The 21,613-nt window shown below is 45.9% G+C and overlaps 2 protein-coding genes and 1 pseudogene across 3 annotated transcripts; 1 reads left to right on the top strand and 2 right to left on the bottom strand.

The window, feature by feature from the left end:
• Positions 1 to 329: 329 nt before the first annotated feature.
• LOC117848612 (uncharacterized) lies at positions 330 to 4,547 on the bottom strand. The gene is made up of 13 exons (XM_034730081.2): positions 4,349 to 4,547; positions 4,173 to 4,235; positions 3,907 to 4,080; positions 3,659 to 3,790; positions 3,429 to 3,568; positions 2,748 to 2,834; positions 2,227 to 2,352; positions 1,646 to 1,795; positions 1,482 to 1,535; positions 1,191 to 1,292; positions 879 to 1,049; positions 705 to 784; positions 330 to 570 (listed from the first exon to the last, which is right to left on the bottom strand). The coding sequence occupies exons 1-13, from the start codon at positions 4,530 to 4,532 to the stop codon at positions 510 to 512; spliced, it is 1,524 nt and encodes a 507-aa protein (XP_034585972.2). The 5' UTR covers positions 4,533 to 4,547; the 3' UTR covers positions 330 to 509.
• A 1,416-nt stretch (positions 4,548 to 5,963) lies between these two features.
• Positions 5,964 to 13,699, top strand: LOC117849953 (casein kinase 1-like protein HD16). Of its 2 annotated transcripts, XM_034731704.2 has the most exons (16): positions 5,964 to 6,347; positions 7,903 to 8,037; positions 8,126 to 8,199; positions 8,297 to 8,366; positions 9,144 to 9,199; positions 9,289 to 9,360; positions 9,453 to 9,547; positions 9,668 to 9,734; positions 9,843 to 9,972; positions 10,074 to 10,292; positions 10,459 to 10,601; positions 10,750 to 10,924; positions 11,517 to 11,607; positions 12,192 to 12,349; positions 12,844 to 13,032; positions 13,118 to 13,699. In XM_034731704.2, the coding sequence occupies exons 1-16, from the start codon at positions 6,258 to 6,260 to the stop codon at positions 13,175 to 13,177; spliced, it is 1,824 nt and encodes a 607-aa protein (XP_034587595.1). In that variant the 5' UTR covers positions 5,964 to 6,257; the 3' UTR covers positions 13,178 to 13,699. The 2 variants fall into 2 exon arrangements, with proteins under 2 accessions (XP_034587595.1, XP_072148729.1); XM_072292628.1 differs by lacking the exons at positions 5,964 to 6,347; positions 7,903 to 8,037; positions 8,126 to 8,199; positions 8,297 to 8,366; positions 9,144 to 9,199 and having other exon boundaries at positions 9,314 to 9,360; positions 9,668 to 9,759.
• A 950-nt stretch (positions 13,700 to 14,649) lies between these two features.
• On the bottom strand, positions 14,650 to 21,322 carry LOC117849952 (indole-3-acetic acid-amido synthetase GH3.8-like; annotated as a pseudogene).
• Positions 21,323 to 21,613: the final 291 nt, after the last annotated feature.

The following is a 21,613-nucleotide window of genomic DNA, read 5'->3' as shown; positions in this document are numbered from 1 at the left end:
CCTGTGGTGGGTTTTGGGCCTTTCAATATCGCTCGGGCAAAAGAATAGGGTTCACAGCAATGCAAATGCTAAGCTTTATTGATATAGCTTCCTGAATCGTCCGTGACATGCTGCTATATTTTCAACGGTGACTTCGGTTGCTATATGTTCAACGGTGACTTCTGTTGGCAGAAAACCAAAGGTTCGTCTTCGCAAGGGGGGAAAATAACAAAGGTTCACATCAGCGAAATGCCGAGATGTCTATGTCTTTTTCCATCCATCATCTCAATCTAACGAGCAGAGCATCCCCAGATCCGTGCCAAGCTAAACATGGCAAAAACCACCACATATAACTCACAAAACTTGGCAAACTTTCAAATTTTCTGCCGGTTCGAACTTTAGTTCCTCATCATCTCATGAAATCCCAATCCAACTAAACATTCCTGCCCATCCAACTAGACTGGTTCCTCATCATATCTCTAATCGAAGGCAAACAGTACAGCTTCAACCAATTCACCAGATATTCGGTCTCATTGTGCTGGATTCGGCGTGTCCACCCCGTGGAACTTCCTCCCGGCTTCGATGGCCTCCCTGTTTGTTGTTTGTTTCATTGACATTAGAAACATCAATGACTGCAAGAACAAACCATAGCATAGCATGGCCATGACCAAGGCCATGTCCATACTGGCCATGCTAACGAAACAAAACCGGGTCTGCTTATATACCTGAACGCGCTGACCAGCTCTTTGTTCTCTGGCTCAAGTTGCACGCCCTCATAGAAGGCATTTGCGGCTTCCTCAAACCTCTGCCAGGGCACCACACACAACGAATAAATTAGTCAGTCTAAAGACAAACAGGCTGTGGGTGAATTCCCAATCATATCTCTCAATCTCACATACCTGTAACAGGCGATGGGCCGCACCTTCCCTGTAGCAAGCTTTCGCCCAATCTGGCCTCAACGCTCGGCATGCTTTTGCATCCTCCAGAGCACGCTCAGCTTGCCCTGCCCGCAACCAGCAGAGGCTTCTGTTTGAGAGCACTGTCGCATCATTTGGGTCCAGCTCTGTAGCCTGAAATGCAATTCCGTGCCAATGTTAAGAGGACGAAGAATAACAGTAGAATCTCAGGTACAGGTACAGTTAGAAGCCCAGTTCCAGAGTTTGATTTTGCTGTGCTCTTTCTATGTGGAAAAATCATTCGATTTTAGTCACCTGCGTGTAAGCATCCACAGCAACAAGGTAGTCCTTTCTTCTGAAGGCATCATCACCTCTCGATTTAGCTTCCAAGGATCTCTTTTTTGCTTCTGATGACACCTGCACAGCACATTAACTACTGTAAGATTTCAAATTTTAGCACTCAACTGCCAGATCAAGTCTACCTTCATTTAAGAATTAAGATGGTAAAAGCCCTGGTTATCTTTCCTAATACGTGACGGTCATTTAAGACAAATGAAAGCCTTGATTGACACCAAAAGTATGTATGAGCATGAGTGCATGACATACCTCGACAGGCTGCGGTCTGCCTGATCTCTTAGATGTTGCTTCCTTCAATTGAGACTGCAACATTTGTTCAAGAATTAGCATATGCACGGAACTTGCAAGGTTTGTAAGAGGTTTCTGGAACCTATGAGGATGCAAAATAGCTAAAATGGTGATTCAAGTGGCACCTTTTCCTCTGACTCTTTAGCCATGTATTCGATAATTCCATCTACATTCCAGTTTGAAACACCAGGAATTGGGGATGTTAATGGTAAAAGAAGTTCCACGACTTCACGATTGTTACTCCAAGCAGCGACCTGTATTGGCTTTAGTCCATCCTGAAGAAGGAAATCACATGGCAATCAAAAGTCAGCTTCACTTGTCTGTACGACAGAACAAATAATGAACCACGTACTATTTAACAACACGTAAGTATGATTTAAGCTGCATTGACACCCAACAAAGAATTATCTTTCAGCGCACCAGGTAATGGAAGTGCTTACAGAAGCCACAGAAAGGCAGTTGCTCAAACCAAAGCTACCACTAATACACTCTGTAGTTTGTAATAAGACAGTATATACAGTATATAAATAATATAACAGCTGCACCGTCAAGTTATCTGGTGTTTGATGGCATGGTCAGATACAATACAAAGACCAAAAGATTGGCTGCATCTTATGGCTCTTTAAAACAGGCCAACACATAGCATGAACCTGGATATTGAAATTTCAATATAATACTAGTTTTATTAAGATGGAGTACAACTTACATCATCGCAGGTATTTGGGTCACCTCCAGCTTTAAGTAAGCAGTTGATTACTTCTATATTTCTACTATCTGCAGCAATATGCAATGGGGTTGCTCCACCAGCCTTGATATTTGGGTTTGCACCTGCCTACATTGCATATTATCGGTTAGTTTCGGAGGTAGAAAGCATAGTTGATACAAGGGCATTGTTACTAACAGTAACTAAGTACATAGAGCAATATTAATATGTCTAGTGTGCATCAGTCAACGAATTGAAACAGCTTAGTCAACAAAGTGAAGACTAGAAACATTTCGCATCTTTTTGTTGAAACTCTCTTATGCTGGCAAACAAGCATTATAGTTTAAATTACATAATACAACGAAAGATTGAAAAATAGGAGCACAAGAAATGTGCTTAATTCTATTTATGTGTGTGCTCCTACGAATCCCAATAACATAGCCCAGAACACGAAGCAAGGATACACACTAGGGGAAGAAAGAACAAGTGTTTCAGTCAATCAGTCATCAAATTAGACTGTGCACCTCGATAAGAACCTCCAAGCATGGAAGGGAACCTGCAGCAACAGCAGATAATAGTGCTGTGACACCATCAGCGTTTTCGGTATTTGGCTGCATAGAAAGGCAAAGCATTAGCACAATAATTAACAACAGGAAGCCTAACTAACTTTAAAGTCATAGATAGCAAATCAGAAAATATTTCTTGGCCTTCCAGATTGGCACATCTGGATCCAGTAAAAACATATGCATCTTTCACATAGTGCCTGGAATCACGTTCAGATGAAAGATATCCCAACTGGCAGGTATGGGTATGGTGAAGTAAAAGTTTTGAAAGAATTTTTCGCCTCATTTACTGTCTTGGCAACAAATAAATTAATAGATCATCTTCAGCTTTTGTATTATAGTCCCATGAGATCTGTTGGCCTCACACACCAGCTTTTGTTGTTCTGTTCTTGTAGACCCTGAGCTCTATTTCATATTTATACATTTATTAGGATCTCCTCTATAGCTCTAAAGGGAAAAAAAGGTGAAACTATTGCTAAAGGTTTTTGTGTTAATCGGTTCAAGTGAAGGCAATAGGATTGCAGTAAAAAAATGATTGTGGAGATATATAGTAAGGCAAAATAGTAGCATCTGAACCTTATGCTTGTTGCTAAATTCGCTATGAAGTCAAGATGGTGACAAAGAAGAATGAAAAATCAGTACCTTAGCATTATGTTGAAGCAGAAGTTTGACTGCATCTAGTTGTCCATGACCAGCGGCCCATACAAGGGGAGTACCGGCATCGCTTTCTGATTCAATATCAACTCCCTTGGAGAGAAGAAGCTTTATGAGCTCCGTGTTTCCTGCTCAATGGAAATATACATGATTTGATGATTGATTGGTATTGCAAAACAGAAAAAAAAAATATGCTGCACCAGGAGGGCGCATACTACCTATTCCTGCAGCATGATGTAGCGCTGTGGCTCCTAGGCTCGAGGCCACCGAAGGATCGGCTCCATGGTCAAGGAGATACTTGGCAGTGTGCAGATGGCCCTGACGTGCAGCATGGATGAGTGGAGTTTCGCCTAGCCAGGAGGGAGCGGGTACAGATGAGATGGCATACATACAGAATTACAGATACAGTGTGGTGTTTGCATTGGGGTACTGGGTACATAAAGATGGAAAGCAAAGGATGCATTACCATCATCATCCTTGGGGTCGACGGGGAGGCCGAGCTGGTCGATGAGGAATTGGCAGACGTCGGTGCGGCCCTCGCGCGCGGCGAAATGGAGCGCGGTGCGCTTGTTGGCGTCCCGCACGGCGGCGGCGACCGCGGCGGCGCCTGTGCCCTCCTCGTCGAGCGCCGCGACGAGGTCTGCAAGTAGTTAGGCTCCCTCTGGTGAGAAGATGACAGTGGAAGCGAGACGGTAGTAACGGCTGATGATTGATGGAACCATAGGCACGTACTCTTGAGGGAATCGAGGTCGCCGGCGCGCGCAGCCTCTAGGAAAGCTTGCACCTTGCTCCGAGCTGGCGAGGCAGTGGAATCGATATAATTCAATCAAACGCAAGCAAACTGAGAGCAAGGGAAAAGAAGCAGAAATAGAGGGAGAAGAAAGGAGCGAGGTTGGATCCAGTGGAACCTTCGAGGGCGGCGGTGGCGTCGGCCATGACGAGAGCAACCTGGGGACGGCGGCGAGGGGCGGCGGCGGCGGCGGCGAGGGAGGGAGACAGGAGACAGACAGACAGTAGACCCACCACGGGGAAGGAGAGGACGAGAAGTTGAACCGAAAAGTCCAGGGGTCTCTGGAAATCCACAAGGCCCATTTGAGCCCATCCCTAGCAGTTAAATTAGGCCCATTAAATCATTATTACTAGCTGAATTCTTCACGCGGATTGCCGCGGGAATTTGAGAAATAATAATTTTAGATAAGTTTAGAATGGAAGTAAGTATTACAGCGGCAACAATGCAGAGACGCTAGAACATAGGCTTGTGATGTTGAAACGCCATAATTTCTAATATAAATATTGGGAACCATGCACATATATGATATTTTGAGTGTGTTTCATTTACAGTTGTGGCACGGAGGAGTAAAAATACATGTGCAGAAAGTGATACGAGAAGATACCACCATCATGATCGTAATCAGCCTATTCGGTAGTGCTGGCTACACCTTAGGTGTAGCTGCAGTTGCAACAACCTTTACAACAACTACAACCAGCCATGAGCAAGCAGCTGTAGTGTAGCCACCATTTGTTGCAGCTAGCCTGATGGTGGTAAAAGTTTTTTTCTAAGAGGGTACAACAAGGACGCACAGAACCAACGCACTCCACACTCACACCACACGTGCGCACACGCATGCGCATCCATACACATGCTTATGGAAGATATTGGGAGGCCTAGACGCATCCATACACATGCTTATGGAAGATATTGGGAGGCCTAGACCTCCAGTGCTCGAGGACGTGCAGCATCACTTATGCGCACGCGTGTGTCCTAGCAAACCCAAGACTAAAAACCTCGGTGAAGCACCTAAGTTCGATCCTAGGGATCGAACCCGGGTTGGCTGGGCGAACATCCTCGCTAGCAGCCACTTGAGCTACGCTCGGTCTTCTGATGGTGGTGGTAAAAGCTACTGCCGCTACTTGTTGTTGAGCTGCAGTCAAACGGCTGGGTTGTACAGCTATAGCCCACAGCATGAATAGTGGCAATAATTAGAAGCGAACACTTTTAATATTGGACATTAGATATGTTTCCCTCCCTCTTATTTCACCTACTTCTCGTGCACTGTTACTATAGCTAAGATAAAAATTGTAAGAAGTGCCGTATTTTCTCTAAGATATAGTGCGGTAGATTAGCCAACTAGTTCAATATTATCTCATCTATCCTATTTTGAGATTCGAATTAGTTTACTTAACAAGTTCTTAGTCGACTATGGTACAGGTTTTTTTCTCGTTTGCAGCACACACATGGCTTTGGATGATCCGTTCTTAAAATTTAGTGACATGACGTATTCTTTTTCAAAGATCGGTAACCAATTTGCAGGTATCGTAGGAGTCCCTGGATGGATGTGAAGTTACACCGGAATCATTGCGAATGCGAAGTTACATCGGTAACCAACTGTCCAACATGATGATGACTACCAAAGGCGTAACCCGTAAAGTACGTATTCCCCGCACAGAGGCAGAACTATAGCTCTACGCCGTCGACGAGGGGAGGAAGGAATCATCTGCGCTAGGAGCCGAGAGAGATCTCCGTCCAGAATCTTCCAGCCCCTCTCGTCTCCTCTGCTTTTGCCTTTCCATTTGGTTCTCTCTCATCTAGTCGTTTCCTCCCCGTCGCCGACCAGTCCAGAGTCCACCGCCTCCGCCGCCGCCTCCTCCTCAACCTCGCGCAACCAACCTCGAACCCTAGCCCTTACTGCTCGGAGTCCCGGTTCCCTGCGGGGGAGCACCCGCCGGAGCGAAAAGCAGCGGTTGCCTGAAGGAGGAACAACCCCCCTCGCCGCTGGAGTAGGGACCAGGAGAGGGAGGGCTGCCCTCCGCGCGGGGATGGACGACGGAGACAGTGTCGTCCGGAGCGTCGACAGGGCCGGCGCCGCCCCGGGCGACGACGGCGGCGCCACGCCGCTCCCCGAGACGGTCAGGATCTCTCTCATCTCTTTCGTTCGCTCCTGACTGTCGCGAATCGGGCGGCGCTTTGGAGTGTGGGACCAACGATTAGACGCTGGCGGTGGTCGGTTGCCGGCGGATTGGGCATTGAGCGCGTGAACTCGAGCTGTGTGGCATGCTGGCATGGATAGGCCGCGTTTGGGTTGTTGATGGAGTTGCCCAGTTTAGTTGCCATGTTAAGGGCACCAGTACAGATTAATTCGGGTTCTTCTTATGTTTCGGCCGGCATTGGCGCAGGCGTTACTGCTCTAGTGTGGATGTTAAATGAGCATGCCATTTTTGGAAATATGATGCCATGCCAGGGATGACATGCGTGGAGTAGGTGTTGTTTTTTTTTTTGTCTTTCCATATCTGGTGAAGCGGGCGAGCAAAAGGAAATTCCGCTTTTGTTTTCTCTAAGTAGTAGCCATGCAAAGTATAATGTTGGTGATCTATGGAGGTAGCCAATTGATGCAAGGAAGTATGTCATTGCTGATTGTAATATTGTAAGGGTGGTTTTTGGTATCCAGCGAGGCTCCATCAGAATATGATGCACCAACCATGCTGTTTGTAGGGCCGGGAAACTGCAGTTATGATGTTGTAATAAAAAAGATTATCTAGAGCCGTGGTTATGTTTAGGTTGGCATCCCTGCATGGTAGGTTTTTTCAAAGCTCCAGATAACCGTGTTTTCAATAAGAATAATAGCACATCTTATAGTGTTTTCAGAAAGAGGAAGGAACACATGAACTCCTGCATGCTGAAAAAAAAGTGTTTTCCATCTCATTCATTGTCTGTAGCATCCTGGAAAGGTTAAATTTCATCTAATGAAAATGTAAAACATGTGTTAGCTTGTAATATGATAGAGCCTAGAGAAATAGATGCATAACAACTTTGAAGTTGCTCTATCCACATCCATCTCTGTTCTCTTGATGGAAATTATGGAAGTTATTAAATAGGATGATCGCCATGTAAGGTTGTTAGCACAGTACTTCTGTTATAACTTCAGGAAATTATGACTGATACAACATTATAGCAAGTATTTTTTTTTATCAGTCTGAGTTCCTAGAACTTAAAATCTTTTATTTGTTTCTTCCAACTGGGGATGAGAGTTGATTAATCCAGCTGTTGAAGATTATTGCATGTTTATTATTACTACTGTTTTTTTTGCATTTGATTTCCCTTACTGGCTGCTCATGTGTGTGACATGCCCTGTTTGGTTGTTTGTCTCATTTGTTGTAACTGCATTTCTTGTGTGTTGATTAAGTCCTAATAAGAATAAAATACCTACGTGTGGAAAAAGGATAGATTTTATCATCACGAGAACCTTACACTCTTGACATGGCAGATCTTTGTTTTTTAATCTGCACGTAAAATGGCCTATACCTGTAGTAGATATTGACGGGTCTTTGTTCACTTCTCATGTGTAGTGGTGTATAAGTTTCATTTGAGCCCTTGCAATAATTATCAGCTTTCAAGATAGGATGTTGTATTGGACTACTGGTGGTATGAGTATGACTTATATAATTTTCTGGTGTGCTTGAACAGGTTCAAATTGGTAATTCACCTACCTACAGACTTGACAGAAAACTTGGAAAGGGAGGATTTGGGCAAGTATATGTCGGTCGCCGTATTTCCTCTCCTAGTGTCAGTGAAAGGACACCTGGTGCAAATGCTTTGGAGGTCTGTACTCCTTTTCTGAAATTTTCTTTGTATTTGAAGATTGATACTATCATAGTTGCATCGGTATTCATGCTTTCCTTCATACCAGGTTGCAATAAAATTTGAACATCGAACCAGCAAAGGTTGCAACTACGGTGCTCCTTACGAGTGGCAAGTGTACAAGTAAGTGACAATTTTGTTGCACCATAGCCTACATTTTTCTCTTTGGCATGAAATTTACATGTTACCTTTGTATTTATATTAAACATCCATCCTGCAGCACTCTTAGTGGAATTCATGGCGTGCCAAGAGTACACTACAAAGGGAAGCAGGGAGAGTATTATATCATGGTAATAAGCGTGTAGTCTTTGCCTTCATATTTCATAGCATACTACCATTGTATATAGTGCATGCCCAAGCACACTTGCTAAACTAGAAATTTTCCCCCCATTTTTTAGCACATTTATGATGTATAACCCATTTTGTTTCAAAATTTTCCATTTGTTTATGCTTAATCCAATTAATCCTTTTCTAGCTCCTGCCTCAGTTTACTAAAATACGCACTATAACTAAAACTGGTACCGGCATTAATGACATTATTGGGTGTAGGTAAGGTATAATTACTAGTATATCGAATTGGCTTCTTGATCAGTTAAAAACTTGAACATCCAATTTTTCCTCCACGGAAGGTACTTACCTCGTGATTGATGAGATCACTTTGCTATGTCCAGGAGATAGGTATACAAAGGGCAAAATTAGTGACTTCTTTTTTCCCTTTTTGGGCACTTGTGGGCCTATGGACAGAAAAGCTGCCCTTTAGCACAATGGCTCAAAAACAGAATAACAGGTTAATGAAAACCAATTCATAACTTAGTTTTCACTACAGTTTTTAGGTTAAGATTGCTTAGAGAACTCATAATTATTTTTCTAATTATATCCACATTCTAATTAGCTGGTGACTGTACTTGACACCACCTAGCATACTGCGCACTATCTGACTCCAATCACCAAAATATGTATTGACTACTAGGTCCCCCACTGCTTGTATGTAGAGTATTGAGTATTGAATAAAATTGTTTGGGCACTTCATTACCAAGAAAAGCCTGTTCACTGCTACCTCTATGCAGATTATGGACATGTTGGGACCAAGCCTCTGGGATGTTTGGAATAATAACTCCCACTCGTAAGTACCTAACGCTGTTCCATTTGTTCTATTTAGTGTTTTCCACTCTTCTTAGCTTATTAGTTGATTCAAATTTGTTTTGGTTGCAGTATGTCTGTTGAAATGGTTGCTTGCATTGCCATAGAAGCAATTTCCATATTGGAGAAGATGCATTCAAAAGGGTATCTAATATGCTCTTCTTACCAAAGGCAACTAATATATGTTGCATGCTGTGTATAAAATTATAGCTAAAATATCTTTTTTTTTATGGTAGGTATGTCCATGGAGATGTAAAACCTGAAAACTTTTTGCTCGGACCTCCAGGCACCCTAGAGGAGAAGAAACTTTTTCTTGTTGACCTTGGTTTAGGTGATTTCATTTGATATTCCAACTCAGAGAAAAAATTTAGTGTCATATTAGGCCATTGGGCCTTCAAATATATATGTTATTCCATTTGACTTAGCATTGATTTATTGATTTTCATCACAGCTACTAGATGGAAAGACACTAGCACAGGAGAGCATGTTGAATATGATCAGAGGCCCGACGTCTTTAGGTTTGCAAGAGCAATACTTTGTTAGGTTCTAACTCGTAATGGCTTTATTCTTTTTTTATTTCTAAGCTGACATTTTGTTTTCATACTTGAATTTTTTTAACTCAACAGGGGAACTGTGCGTTATGCTAGTGTGCATGCCCATTTGGGAAGAACTGGAAGCAGGCGGGATGACCTTGAATCCCTTGCATACACACTTGTTTTTCTTCTGCGTGGGCGCCTACCTTGGCAAGGATATCAGGTGAAGTTTGGAGTTTGAAATTTTCTTTTACTGATTTCCGTGCTGCATAACCCCCCCCCCCCCCCTCCTTCTTACTAGAGTTTTCTACAAATTGATTTTAGGGGGAGAATAAAGGTTTCCTTGTTTGCAAGAAAAAGATGGCAACTTCCTCAGAATCTTTATGTTGCTTCTGCCCGCAACCTTTCCGACAATTTATCGAGTATGTCGTGAACTTAAAGTTTGATGAAGAACCAAATTACGCGAAGTGCATTTCTCTTTTTGATGGCATTGTTGGTCCAAACCCAGACATAAGGCCAATCAATACAGATGGTGCTCAGAAGGTACTATCCTTTCCAACCTTGTGGCTTTTTGTTAGCTAAAGATTGTTCCCAGCCACTGCATTTGTACGGTGGGCTTGGGTGCCACTGCTTATTTGGGAGTTGTACTCTTCTACACATGATCACGTCTGTATGGATGCTAATAAACTAAGTTGTGTATTTCTACCAGCTTATATATCAGGTAGGTCAGAAGAGAGGCCGCCTTATGATGGAGGAAGATGATGATGAGCAACCTAAGAAGAAGATTAGGATGGGGATGCCTGCGACCCAATGGATTAGTGTTTACAATGCCAGGCGGCCTATGAAACAGAGGTATGGATCTTAGCAGCCGGGAGCATGAAACGATGCCATATTCCTCGTCACGGAAATGTCATCCGGGAACAATTACGTTCCGCATAAGCATAAGTGTATGCTTTAGTTGGAAAGAAAATGCTTCACTCTAACCATGGTTCATCTGCAGGTATCACTATAATGTTGCAGACAGTAGGTTAGCACAGCATATTTCAAAAGGGAACGAGGATGGCTTGTTCATAAGCTCAGTCGCCTCTTGTTCAAATCTGTGGGCTTTGATAATGGATGCTGGCACTGGATTTACTTCTCAAGTTTATGAACTTTCTCCATATTTTCTTCACAAGGTAAGCTAGATGCTGGTCCGTTCCTTTTGTATTCCAGCATTCTCATATGTTATGGGCTTTGGGCCTGCGCGACGGTGCACTGCCAAGGAGAAAGGGCTGAACAGCATGTCCCACGGAAGCTGATCGTGTCCAGGCATCTGGCTTCCTTCTTATTCTCTGTTCAGTTGCCATTTAATTTAGTTGTCGCGTGATCTCATCTGTTAGTTTGTTAGCTAGGATCCTTGGGGATTAAGAAGTATAGATTAGATTGGTTTGTTAACCATGTTTGTTAGGGACTATTTATAGAGACCATGAGCATTTGCTTGAGGGCAAGCAATGAATAGTCAAAGTAAAGCTCCCATGTCGTATTCCATCAGCCTAGCGCCTCCCCTTCCTGAGTTCCCTTCTTCCTCTAGCGCTCTCTTTCAATATCGCTTTCTACCACAAAGCCATCACTGTCTCATCTGAAGGATATTTACACCCAAAATCCAAGTTCATATCACCATAACTCTTTTATTTTGTGTTGTAGGATTTGTAGCCTATTGATATTATGTTAACATGTACTTTGCCCTATTGAAATTTACTCTGATTTTCTTGTCTGTGTTGTTTTCAGGAATGGATAATGGAGCAGTGGGAGAAAAACTTCTATATAACTGCACTAGCAGGTGCAAACAATGGGAGTTCACTAGTGGTCATGTCAAGAGGTAATACAATTGGTGCTTGGGCTAAAAAAAAAACAACACTCGCTTGCATGCATGCTTAGAACCAGGAATATGATAGCATGTCGTGGTACTGTTCTCTGGAACCTTGGACCTCCTGGATTACTCAGTATGGATTCCAACTTACTTTTACAGGAATAAATCCATATACATTATAACATTGTGTGGGTCATGTCAAGAGGTAATACAATTGGTGCTTGGGCTAAAAAAAACAACACTCTTGTATGCATGCTTAGAACCAGGAATATGATAGCATGTCGTGGTAACGTTCTCTGGAACCTTGGACCTTCTGGATTACTCCGTATGGATTCCAACTTACTTTTACAGGAATAAATCCATATACATTATAACATTGTGTAACATTGGTACGGTATGGCACTGACAGATTGTCCATGGAAAATCCTGCCTTTTCGTTTCCAGAAGTTATGTGTAGCGAGATAAACCGGTCTAGTTTGGTCCTTTTTTTTTTGTCTAGCTGCAGTTGCAAGCTTTTAGTTGGAGATTCTTACAGTTTACGATATTACACTTGTATACACTCTCTATATTGGTTTTGACTTTGACCTCTCCAGGAACACAATATGCCCAGCAATCCTACAAAGTAAGCGATTCATTTCCCTTCAAGTGGATAAACAAAAAATGGAGGGAGGGTTTCTATGTTACTTCTATGGCCACTGCAGGAAGCCGGTGGGCAGTGGTCATGTCACGTAATGCTGGCTTTACAGCTCAGGTATGTTACCATGGTCACATCCTGTATGTTTTAAGGTTGCATTCTGTTCAATTGGTCTACTATTCTCGAAAAGTTGAATCACGTTGACAATTGACATGCTTTGTCATTGCTGAATCTCAATAAGAACATTGAGAGTTCAATAGAGCATATGCTTTTTTTTTCACCAAGGGCAATGCCCGAATTTCATTACTGAATAGTAACGAAATTACAGAGTTTGGTTCGCATATCCAGATACCAAGCTATCTAAGTTCAGAAATGGTAATATGTCAGTAAACCAGGCACACAGGGCCTGTTACTGATCGTGAAAAACTTGAGACTTCCACAGAACCATATGTCTAAGACTACAGCAACAAGAAAATACCAAAAACAGTTACTGAAGGCAAAGTTTAACAGCTGCTAGTGTGATTTTCAGTCCACTCCTAAACCCTTCAATAGAGCATATGCTAAAAGCTACATGTTTTCCTGTTGCTTATTTTTTACATTTTCTGATGTAGGTTGTGGAGCTTGATTTCTTGTATCCAAGTGAGGGTATCCATCGGCGTTGGGATAATGGATTTCGCATCACCTCGACAGCTGCAACATGGGACCAGGCAGCATTTATCTTGAGCATCCCCAAGAGAAAGCCTGCTGATGAAACACAGGAAACCCTAAGAACATCTGCTTTCCCCAGTCAACATGTGAAGGTGACTTGATACTTTTGTCCCTTTCCTCTAACTTCAGATGGACCATCCATTTGCCATTTGCACGTACTAATTGATATGTTTGCAGGATAAATGGGCGAAAAATCTGTACTTAGCTTCCATTTGCTATGGAAGAACAGTGTCATAAGGTCCGCCATGCTTGACTGGCACTCTCTGTAGAGTTTATTATATGGACTATTGAATAGATTTGGAATTTTGAAGGGCGACAATAGTTCTAATTTAGCACCTATAATTAACCAGTCTGATAGATGCAGAAGCCTGCCTCTGTTCCTTCAATAGTTGCCCTAGCTGCCTAGCATGGTTGTAACAAATGTACGTTGCAGTGGTTGGGTGTTGCACGAGCTTGTCCATAGATTGCTAAAATTGTTTTGTTGTAAGTTGTAAATTTGATTAGTTATCATGCATATAGTTTCAAGTTAATATTTAACCCGGAAGGTAGGCACCTAAGTTGTATAAACTAAGTTGTCTCTTTGTCTTGTCCTGTTGCTTTTCCATGTTTGGGAATTTGGACCCTTGTAGCGGTACCTTGATTCTATAGACCTCAGTTATCTTACAATATGTCTTGGCCTGTGTTTGTTTGAGAGCTTTGGCTCCTCGTTAAATTGGATAATGTGGTAATCTATACTGTATGAATCTATCACGTGATTAATTTCGTATCAGATAACTCTAGTTTCAGCAATTGTTGCTTTTCTGCAGTTTAGCTTCATGTGTATGCATGAGTATTATTCTGTTAGTCTTTACTCGTTTTACAGTGTAATTGGTCTCTTTACTGGTTTTACAGTGTAATTGATCTCCCTTTCTGCATACTGTTGCATTTCTGCCCTTTAGCTTCATGTGTATGCAGTGAGTGCTATTCTGTCACTCGTCACTGCTTTTACAGTGTAATTAAGCTCCCGTTCTGCAATTGTTGCTTTTCTGCAGTTTAGCTTCATGTGTATGCAGCTGAGTACTATTCTGTTACTCTTTACTTGTTTTTTTCTTTGTAATTGAGCTCCCTTTCCCTGTGCAAGTCTGTTTGTGAATATCTGAGTGAGTGGATCAATTTTATGTCAGCCATCTGATCTGTACTTTATCTGCATGACCGTGCTTTCGTTCCTATTTTTCCTTCTACTTTGTACAATTGCTTGAAGAAGAGTGGTGATGTTCTAAAAAGGTGAACTATTCAGTTTGGTTCCATGCCCAATTTGGTGAATCAAAACAAGGATGCACAAGCTGCTAATGCTACGTGGAAGTTAACTTGCATAGGCGTTGAAAACTGGTCATGGGAGTTTTCCAGGGAGGTATAATATATTGGTGCCCAGGGTAGGCGAGCAAGAGGATAAGAAGCTGGTACCTGCTCCATGACCCATTTCCCTGTTCCACACTTCTGGAGGATGAAGACGACGCTTACGTCAGCATGGATATGGCTTGTATGCATGCATGGCGTCTGGCGAGGGAGGTTTGCTCAGGAGCGGACCGGATCCATCTATGATACTATGAAGGGTAGTGAACAGAGAGGGATGGTGCCTCTAGTAGCCATCTACAAAGAACTTGAAGATGCACATGTAGACGTAGTGCGGCATGCGACAGCATCGGGTCGATCTTAATATGAACAAAATTTCATTTCTCTGCGGCCGAGCTGAATGACAGATCTGGAGTCCAGCGTGGCAGGGCGGGGCTGAAGTGGCTCGGCACGACCCGCGAGTCGAGCAGCTCGATGACGTGTGGTGCATGGGTCGCACACCGGGGGACCTTGTACTGGCGGATGGACGCGCCGTGGGCGGTCGCCTGCTCCATGAGCTCCTCGAAGGTGCCCGTCCGGACGACGCGGATCTCGAGCGGCCCGACCGAGCCGTCCACGACGCGGACATGTTGAGCGCCTCCTCCATCTCGAGGCAGCACTCTCTTCGAGCGTCTCCTTGCCCACCATGGCGCCGGCCCTCCTGGTCGTCGTCAGCAGCAGCTCCCAGTAGACGACGTAGTGCCCCGGGAAGCTCTCGGTGCACGCCCGGCTGGTGTAATCGGCCACGGCGGCGCCGCGCGGGCGGAGCAGCGCTGACGACGCGCGCTCCACCGCGCCCTGCAGCTCGGCCTCGTCGGTCTTGTCGACGTGGACGGACAGCAGCGCGCCGCTGCGGCGCACGAACCGGAACCGCGGCGACGCGTTGAGGAACCCCGTCACCCGGAGCACGTCGCCGACGCGGCCGGTACCGGCTCAGCCCGGCGTGGGTGGTGACCACCACCTCGTACTCGCGGCCGGCCTCCACGCGGGCGAGCTCCACGAGCCGGTTCGCGGTGGCCTGCTTGTCGCCGTCGCCGTCTTCCACGGGGAGGAACTCCAGGTAGGCCAGGATGGGTATGGCGGTGTAGGATACCTCGGACGGGTCGCACATCGGACGGAGGTTGACGCCGTAGTTGCCCTCGGTGGACGCGTACTTGGTGCAGACCATCGGGAGGCCGCCGCTGTAGTGCTTGAGGGCCGGGATGTACTGCGTCATCGCGCCGGTGACTATGACATCCAGGTACTTGGTGTTGGGCCAGACGCGTGTGATGATGCCAGCGCAGCCGTCGTCGTCGTCGTCGCCGCCGCCCCTGGAGCTGGAGCACTCGACGCGGATGAGCCGGGCGAGCTCGGGGTCCGGCGCCGGAGGATGCCAGCGACCGCCTCCCGCACTGCCGGGTCGGTGACGACTGACGAGGGGGGTGAGCACGCCGGCGTCGATGTAGGCGGCCAGCCGCTCCCAGTCCCAGTTGAGCTGGAGGAAGCGGACGGCGCGGACGAGGGTGGAGGTGAACACGGCGCCGACGCGGACCACGTCGCGGCGCTGGCACAGCCCGCACACCGTGTGTGCGTACATGCTCTGGAACGCGTCCTCGCAGAGGACGGCTGTCGCCGGGCTCGTGTAGTCGTTGCAGGGGTCCGAGGGCAGGTTCTTGATGAAATGGTCGCTCTTGTAGTAGCTCGTCAGGATGGACTGCACGCGCAGGCCGGCCGGCGTCTTCGTCTCCTGCCTCACGAAGAGGATGTAGAGACCCTTGCTTCCCTTTGTCAAGCCCAGGCACATACCTACAGCAGGAATGATGATCAATTGGATGCAAAGGAGCGATTTACAGGGACAGAGAGGTGGTAGTGTCAAGTAGTGTCAACTACTCACAGGTTAAGTGGCGTGACGAGGCTGATCGAGCTAGCAGCGACTGGCATATTTGTTTCCCCACGGTGCTAGCTAGTCGTCTAGTAGGTGGAAGTGCTCCAAGAAGGCAGAAGCCGTCTTGTTGCCGTTGACCGTGAAAGCTCCCGTCGCCGGCCATCACCGCACCGACGACCTCCATGGCTCCATCGACGGCCCCGCTGTTGTGCCCCAATCACAGGGGCTTGCACTACAGACAGAGTCGGAGTCGGACTACTCCGATCGGACTCGGTCGAGTTGGTGGGTGCGAGTCGGTTCGTAAGGTTGCCAATTCCGAATTTCCGATGGGAACGGGGCACCCTAGCTATAACCTATAAATTTAGGAGGCCGCGTACGTAGCAATCCATCCGATCTAGTCGATCGCAACTAACCAGGCCGCGTGCGCCCTAACCGATCGAGCTAGCGAAGCCATGGAGGAAGAACTTCTCGTGGGCGGCTTCTCTACTCAAACCAAGGCCATGCGCATGCGCGCCGCCGCCTTGGCCTCCGACACCGCGGAGGAGTTCCTAGAGCTGATCCAGGACTTGATTGAGCCCGCAGAGTCGTCACCGATGGAGGATCAGCAGCAGCAACATCATCAAGAAGAAGAAGACGAAGCAGCAGAGATCGCGGAGCTGGACCTCTTCTGGTCGCGCCTCATGGAGCGGCCCGACGAGTTTGACTACTACCCGCGCTTTGACTCCACCAAGAGCGCAGTGCCCATGGAGGGCGTGCAGGCGTGGGCCGAGGAAGACCGGGAGCTGTTTGACGAGTTCATCAACATCTTTTCTGACGTTGAGGAAGGAGACACCGCGGCCATGGAGGATGACGGCGAAGACGCGTGGGCCGAGGATGAAGATGACTTCTTGGACGACGGCTTCATCCAAGATATCGCTGGGGGAGGAGGCCACGCCGGCGTTGTGGCGCCACCGCTCGATCTCGAGCTCAGATTGTAGATTAAGATTTCGAGTCTGCCGCGTGCGTGATTCTCTTCTTCACAGCTACTCAAAGACAAACTTTTAGATGGCATAAGAATCCTTCTCTTTGTTTGCACGTAGATTTGTATTTTCTTTCCGTTCTTTGTTTGCAAGACAGCTGCTGTGATATTGATGATATTACGTTAACTTTTTTGTTCAAACACTGTAACTCTGTACTAACTTGTAGATGCACAGTCGTTCTTGTACATATTTGCCTCGTTAAGTTGTTTGTTTGCCAAGGATCTGTTGTCGATGTGGATGGAATGAAAAACTCTGTTGTTGCATTGGCGATAGGTTCTAGTATTTTCTGTTCTTGATGGACAAGTGGAAGTGACTAGCTGTTTGCCTAGTGATGTCCTCTGTTCTTGATAGGTACTGACATCGTATCAAATGCCAAAGTGACCGTTCACCTAATTCTGTTCTTACCATCGTCCTGCTCTTGTCCATATGCAGTCTAAGGTTCATGCTATATGTTCTCTTTGCTAAGTTACTTCCATCACGATTTGTTTGCAGTGGCAAGCATGTAAAACGATCAGCAGAAGAAATTTATTTTATGCAACACGTTAGGAAGATCCTACTACCTCAACGGACAACGGCTCAACTATTCACTGGAGAAGAAACATTTTTCCCAGAAGAATGGGAAACTAGGCCGAATTGACGACGAACAGTAACATGCGCAAGCAAGATCCATCAAGAAATTTGTCTTAGTGTCGTCGATCACGTTCGCGCACGTCATCTCGCCGTGTGCTCGGTGAGGCGGTCCTGAGTAACGTGAGCTTGAGCAGTTGATCGTCGCCCGATGACACCGCCGGCGGCGGCGCCTCTCTCGCGGAGCCGTCGTCGAACCGGCGGGCCTCTACGCCGCCGTCCAACGACGCCGCGTAGCCGGCCGTGGGATCGGCCGGCGCGTGCGAGGAGTCGTCGAGGAAGAACTGCTCCCAGAAAGCGTCGTTGCTCACGCCGTCACCGTCGTCGGGCGCCGCACGGGCCTCCATCGACGACTGCCCCGTGGGCATGGCGGGCTCCGTCGTCCAGCCGCCCTGGGTGCCGGTGAACACGCGCGAGTCCTCCTGCGGCCGCTCCTGCGCCTCGACGCGCCGCTCCGACGCCCACTTGTTTTCCGTGGGATAATAAGATAACTACTCACTCTGTTCTAAATTATAGTTCACAGATATTATTATGCATCTAGATATAATATATGAAAATACCTATGAACCTAGCTATACACTTAGATATAGTATAGGTCTAGAAAAACTAAAACGATCTACAATTTGAAACGGAGGAGTACTACCCATCACCGTTTCTTCATAAAACATCATTAATTACCCAGATTGTCTAGCATACTTTCTAAGTACTCTACACTACAATTGAAATCAGTGAACAAGAGTCTAGAGATCTCAAAACAGGGCACATAAACACAACAATTGCAGTTTCAAGTGAACGAATTGAAAGGACCATTTTATTAAGACAGTAAATTGTTGGTTCAATGTACATTCCGCACTCAGCTGATAATACATTTCCCTGCCAAACACGGAAGAGTATAGCTAAACAATCATTTTCCTTAATTACTAATTAAACTTTGTATCTCAAGATACAAAGACACTTTACAAAAAAAAATGAAGTAAACACTTTACAAATACATCACACCAAATGGACCAGGGACATTTTACAGGTTCTTAAAAAAGCAACAAGAACACATAATGTTCCTCCTAGTGGATTAGAGAACACACACACGTAAAAAGTGAGGGCCCTTGTCCTGAATAAGAAAATGCAGTAGAGAAATAGAAAAAAAAAGGCATCAGGGCTGAACACTGTACACCTCACTCCTTTGTTGAATCACCAAAATAAAACACAAGCATTCAAGGCTTCCCTTGGGGTAACTCAGATTTTTTTGCTAAAAAACATCAATGCCAGCACAAAAGGACCATCTTTGCACACATAAAGCCCCTTGTACACATCCCATCCCTGGTTGTTTGACATGCGCGCCAAATGGGCAGAACCAGTGAAATAAGTTTCAGCCCGAAACTAAAAATGAATGCAAGTTATAACAGATACATCGTACTAGTCCTATGAAGCATGGATTCACACCAATTCTAAGCTGGGAAAAACAACAAGGAGGTATGAGCACGGCAGCCTAAGATCGGAACATCAAGACTGCGCAGGCCCACGTGTCAGGCTGGCATGTCAACATGGCAAGAGGGCTCAAAGAAGACACGTGGCTGAATCTGGAGGCGATAAAATGAAAACCAAAGCAACCTAAAGTTTGCTCCCGTCTGAAAGAAGCATGGATGAGGAAGAAAACATTAGCAGCAGATTTTGTAGAGAATAAAGGTTTGTCTCATGCTTATATTGAAACTTGAAGCAGCGAACCAGGTTCAGCAGTTACCAGCTACCATGTAGACATTAGCAAGAGCTTCTAGTTGCTGAAACCTTCCACATAATCTGCATGTCTACTGTTCTTTACTTCATGTCTATTTCACGAGTCATGCTTGGCTCCCTCTGCTCAAACAAACTCATCAATATATCTGAAATCTGAACCCCCTTGATGTGTGAAATTATCCTAAAACTCTGCTTATCTTGATGTGCTTGTATAAAACCTGCTTATCTTGATGTGCTTGTATAAAACCATCATCCCTCTGGGAGATCAAAAGTAAAATTCAATTAGGTTGAAATGAAATTACCAAAACAGAAAAGAAGAGAGATGCCTAAGGGGGGTAAGGGCTACATGGTGGAACACCTGAAAAGGAGAGAAACAGGTAGGTATTCTAGGGACAGGAGCTCAATGCAGAGCAAATTACTTTGGGCACAAAAGAGGACATAAACACATAAAAAGCGCGTACTATGGCCACAATGATGAACAGGCAGATAACATACAGGAGAATGGTTAGCATAGTGCCCTTTAAGCAGATACTTTCTCTTATATGGTGTGGCTTTTGCTACATGCAATACAAAGTAACAAACTATGAACACTAAAGGCTCCAACACTCTGTTTGCAGCAAACACTCTTGCCAATTTGCTCCAGATTAAATGAAATGAAAGTACCAAAGCAACACATGTCTTAAATTAGCTGCTGGAAAGATTTACAACACATTCTCTCAAGAAATTTGGTAAGAAATGAAGAACTGCAGTAATCTAGCAATCCTACAAAAATATACAGTTATACATAGCGGACCCGTCAATGCTCACAGAGTTTAGATGGTCCTATCAGATGTCATCCTCCCAATCCAGGGGTGGATTTGGGCCTAGGGCCACAGCCCTAGGCGTGGCCCAAATCTTCCTTTATAGCCTCTTTATTTTCCCATGGCCCATCTCCTGCCTCACGAAGAGGATGTAGAGACCCTTGCTTCCCTTTGTCAAGCCCAGGCACATACCTACAGCAGGAATGATGATCAATTGGATGCAGAGGAGCGACTTACAGGGACAGAGAGGTGGTAGTGTCAAGTAGTGTCAACTACTCACAGGTTCATCAGTGGCGTGACGAGGCTGATCGAGCAGCGACTGGCGGCGATCGAGGTCGCCGTCCACGCTGGGTATCAGCTTGAACTCGCCGCCCGACGTGCCGGAGCTGCAGAAGAACGAGGATACGTACGGGCTGCACCGACAGGATGGGCGAGCGGTCGCCGTCGTCGATGCGCCGGACGTACGGCTTCAGGTCCTCGTGCGTCACCATGGGCACCCTGGCCCGGAAGGTGGCGCGCGGTCGGTGGCGCCGGAGAGGCCGCACTTGCTCAGGTACTCGGTCTCGGCGTTGCGGCCGAGGATCTCCGCCAGCACGCGCTCCTGCACGGCGTCCACGTCGGAGGTCACCTCCTCGATGAATCGGAGCTTCTCGGCGTCCGTAGGATCCTTCGCCACTGCCGGCGGCGGTGACAGCAGGCTCCGGGTTGCCGTCGCGTCGTCGGTCGTTACCGCCATTGATTCAATCCAAGTACTAACTGCGAGCGTGGTTAATTGGCGCTAGAGAATGGCAAGTGTCTGCTCTTGCAGGGCGAGAGGGCGAGGATAATAGAACAGTGGCAGGTGGTTTAGGTATTTGTTTTGGGAAATTTTGGCTGGCGTCTGAAATTTGGCCTGCCGCGGGGCCATTGGTGTTCCGTGGTGGTTTGGGTTTCTGATTAGCAAGTGTTCACCGCAGGTCCACAGCCTTGATCACACTAGATAATACCAGCACACATTTCAGGTCTTACATATTTCTTGCTATCAGACTAACACACATGATTCGATAATAATCCAGTCATGTGGCTATTTAATCATGTATTCTGATAAAATACTGCCGTTCGACCTGAAGTGACCTCAGATGGACACTAATACGGCATTATCACATGGCACGCCGATTATGAGGAGCACTTGCAAATGTCAAACTCTCATCCTCCGCTTAATAAAGCTTCCTCAATATAAAACCCTCTATCTCCCAATAAAAGAAACTATGCTCATGCTAGG

This window comes from Setaria viridis, chromosome 3, assembly GCF_005286985.2.
Source record: "Setaria viridis chromosome 3, Setaria_viridis_v4.0, whole genome shotgun sequence".
NCBI classification, from domain to species: Eukaryota; Viridiplantae; Streptophyta; class Magnoliopsida; order Poales; family Poaceae; genus Setaria; species Setaria viridis.
This window is presented reverse-complemented; position numbering and strand designations above follow the sequence as displayed.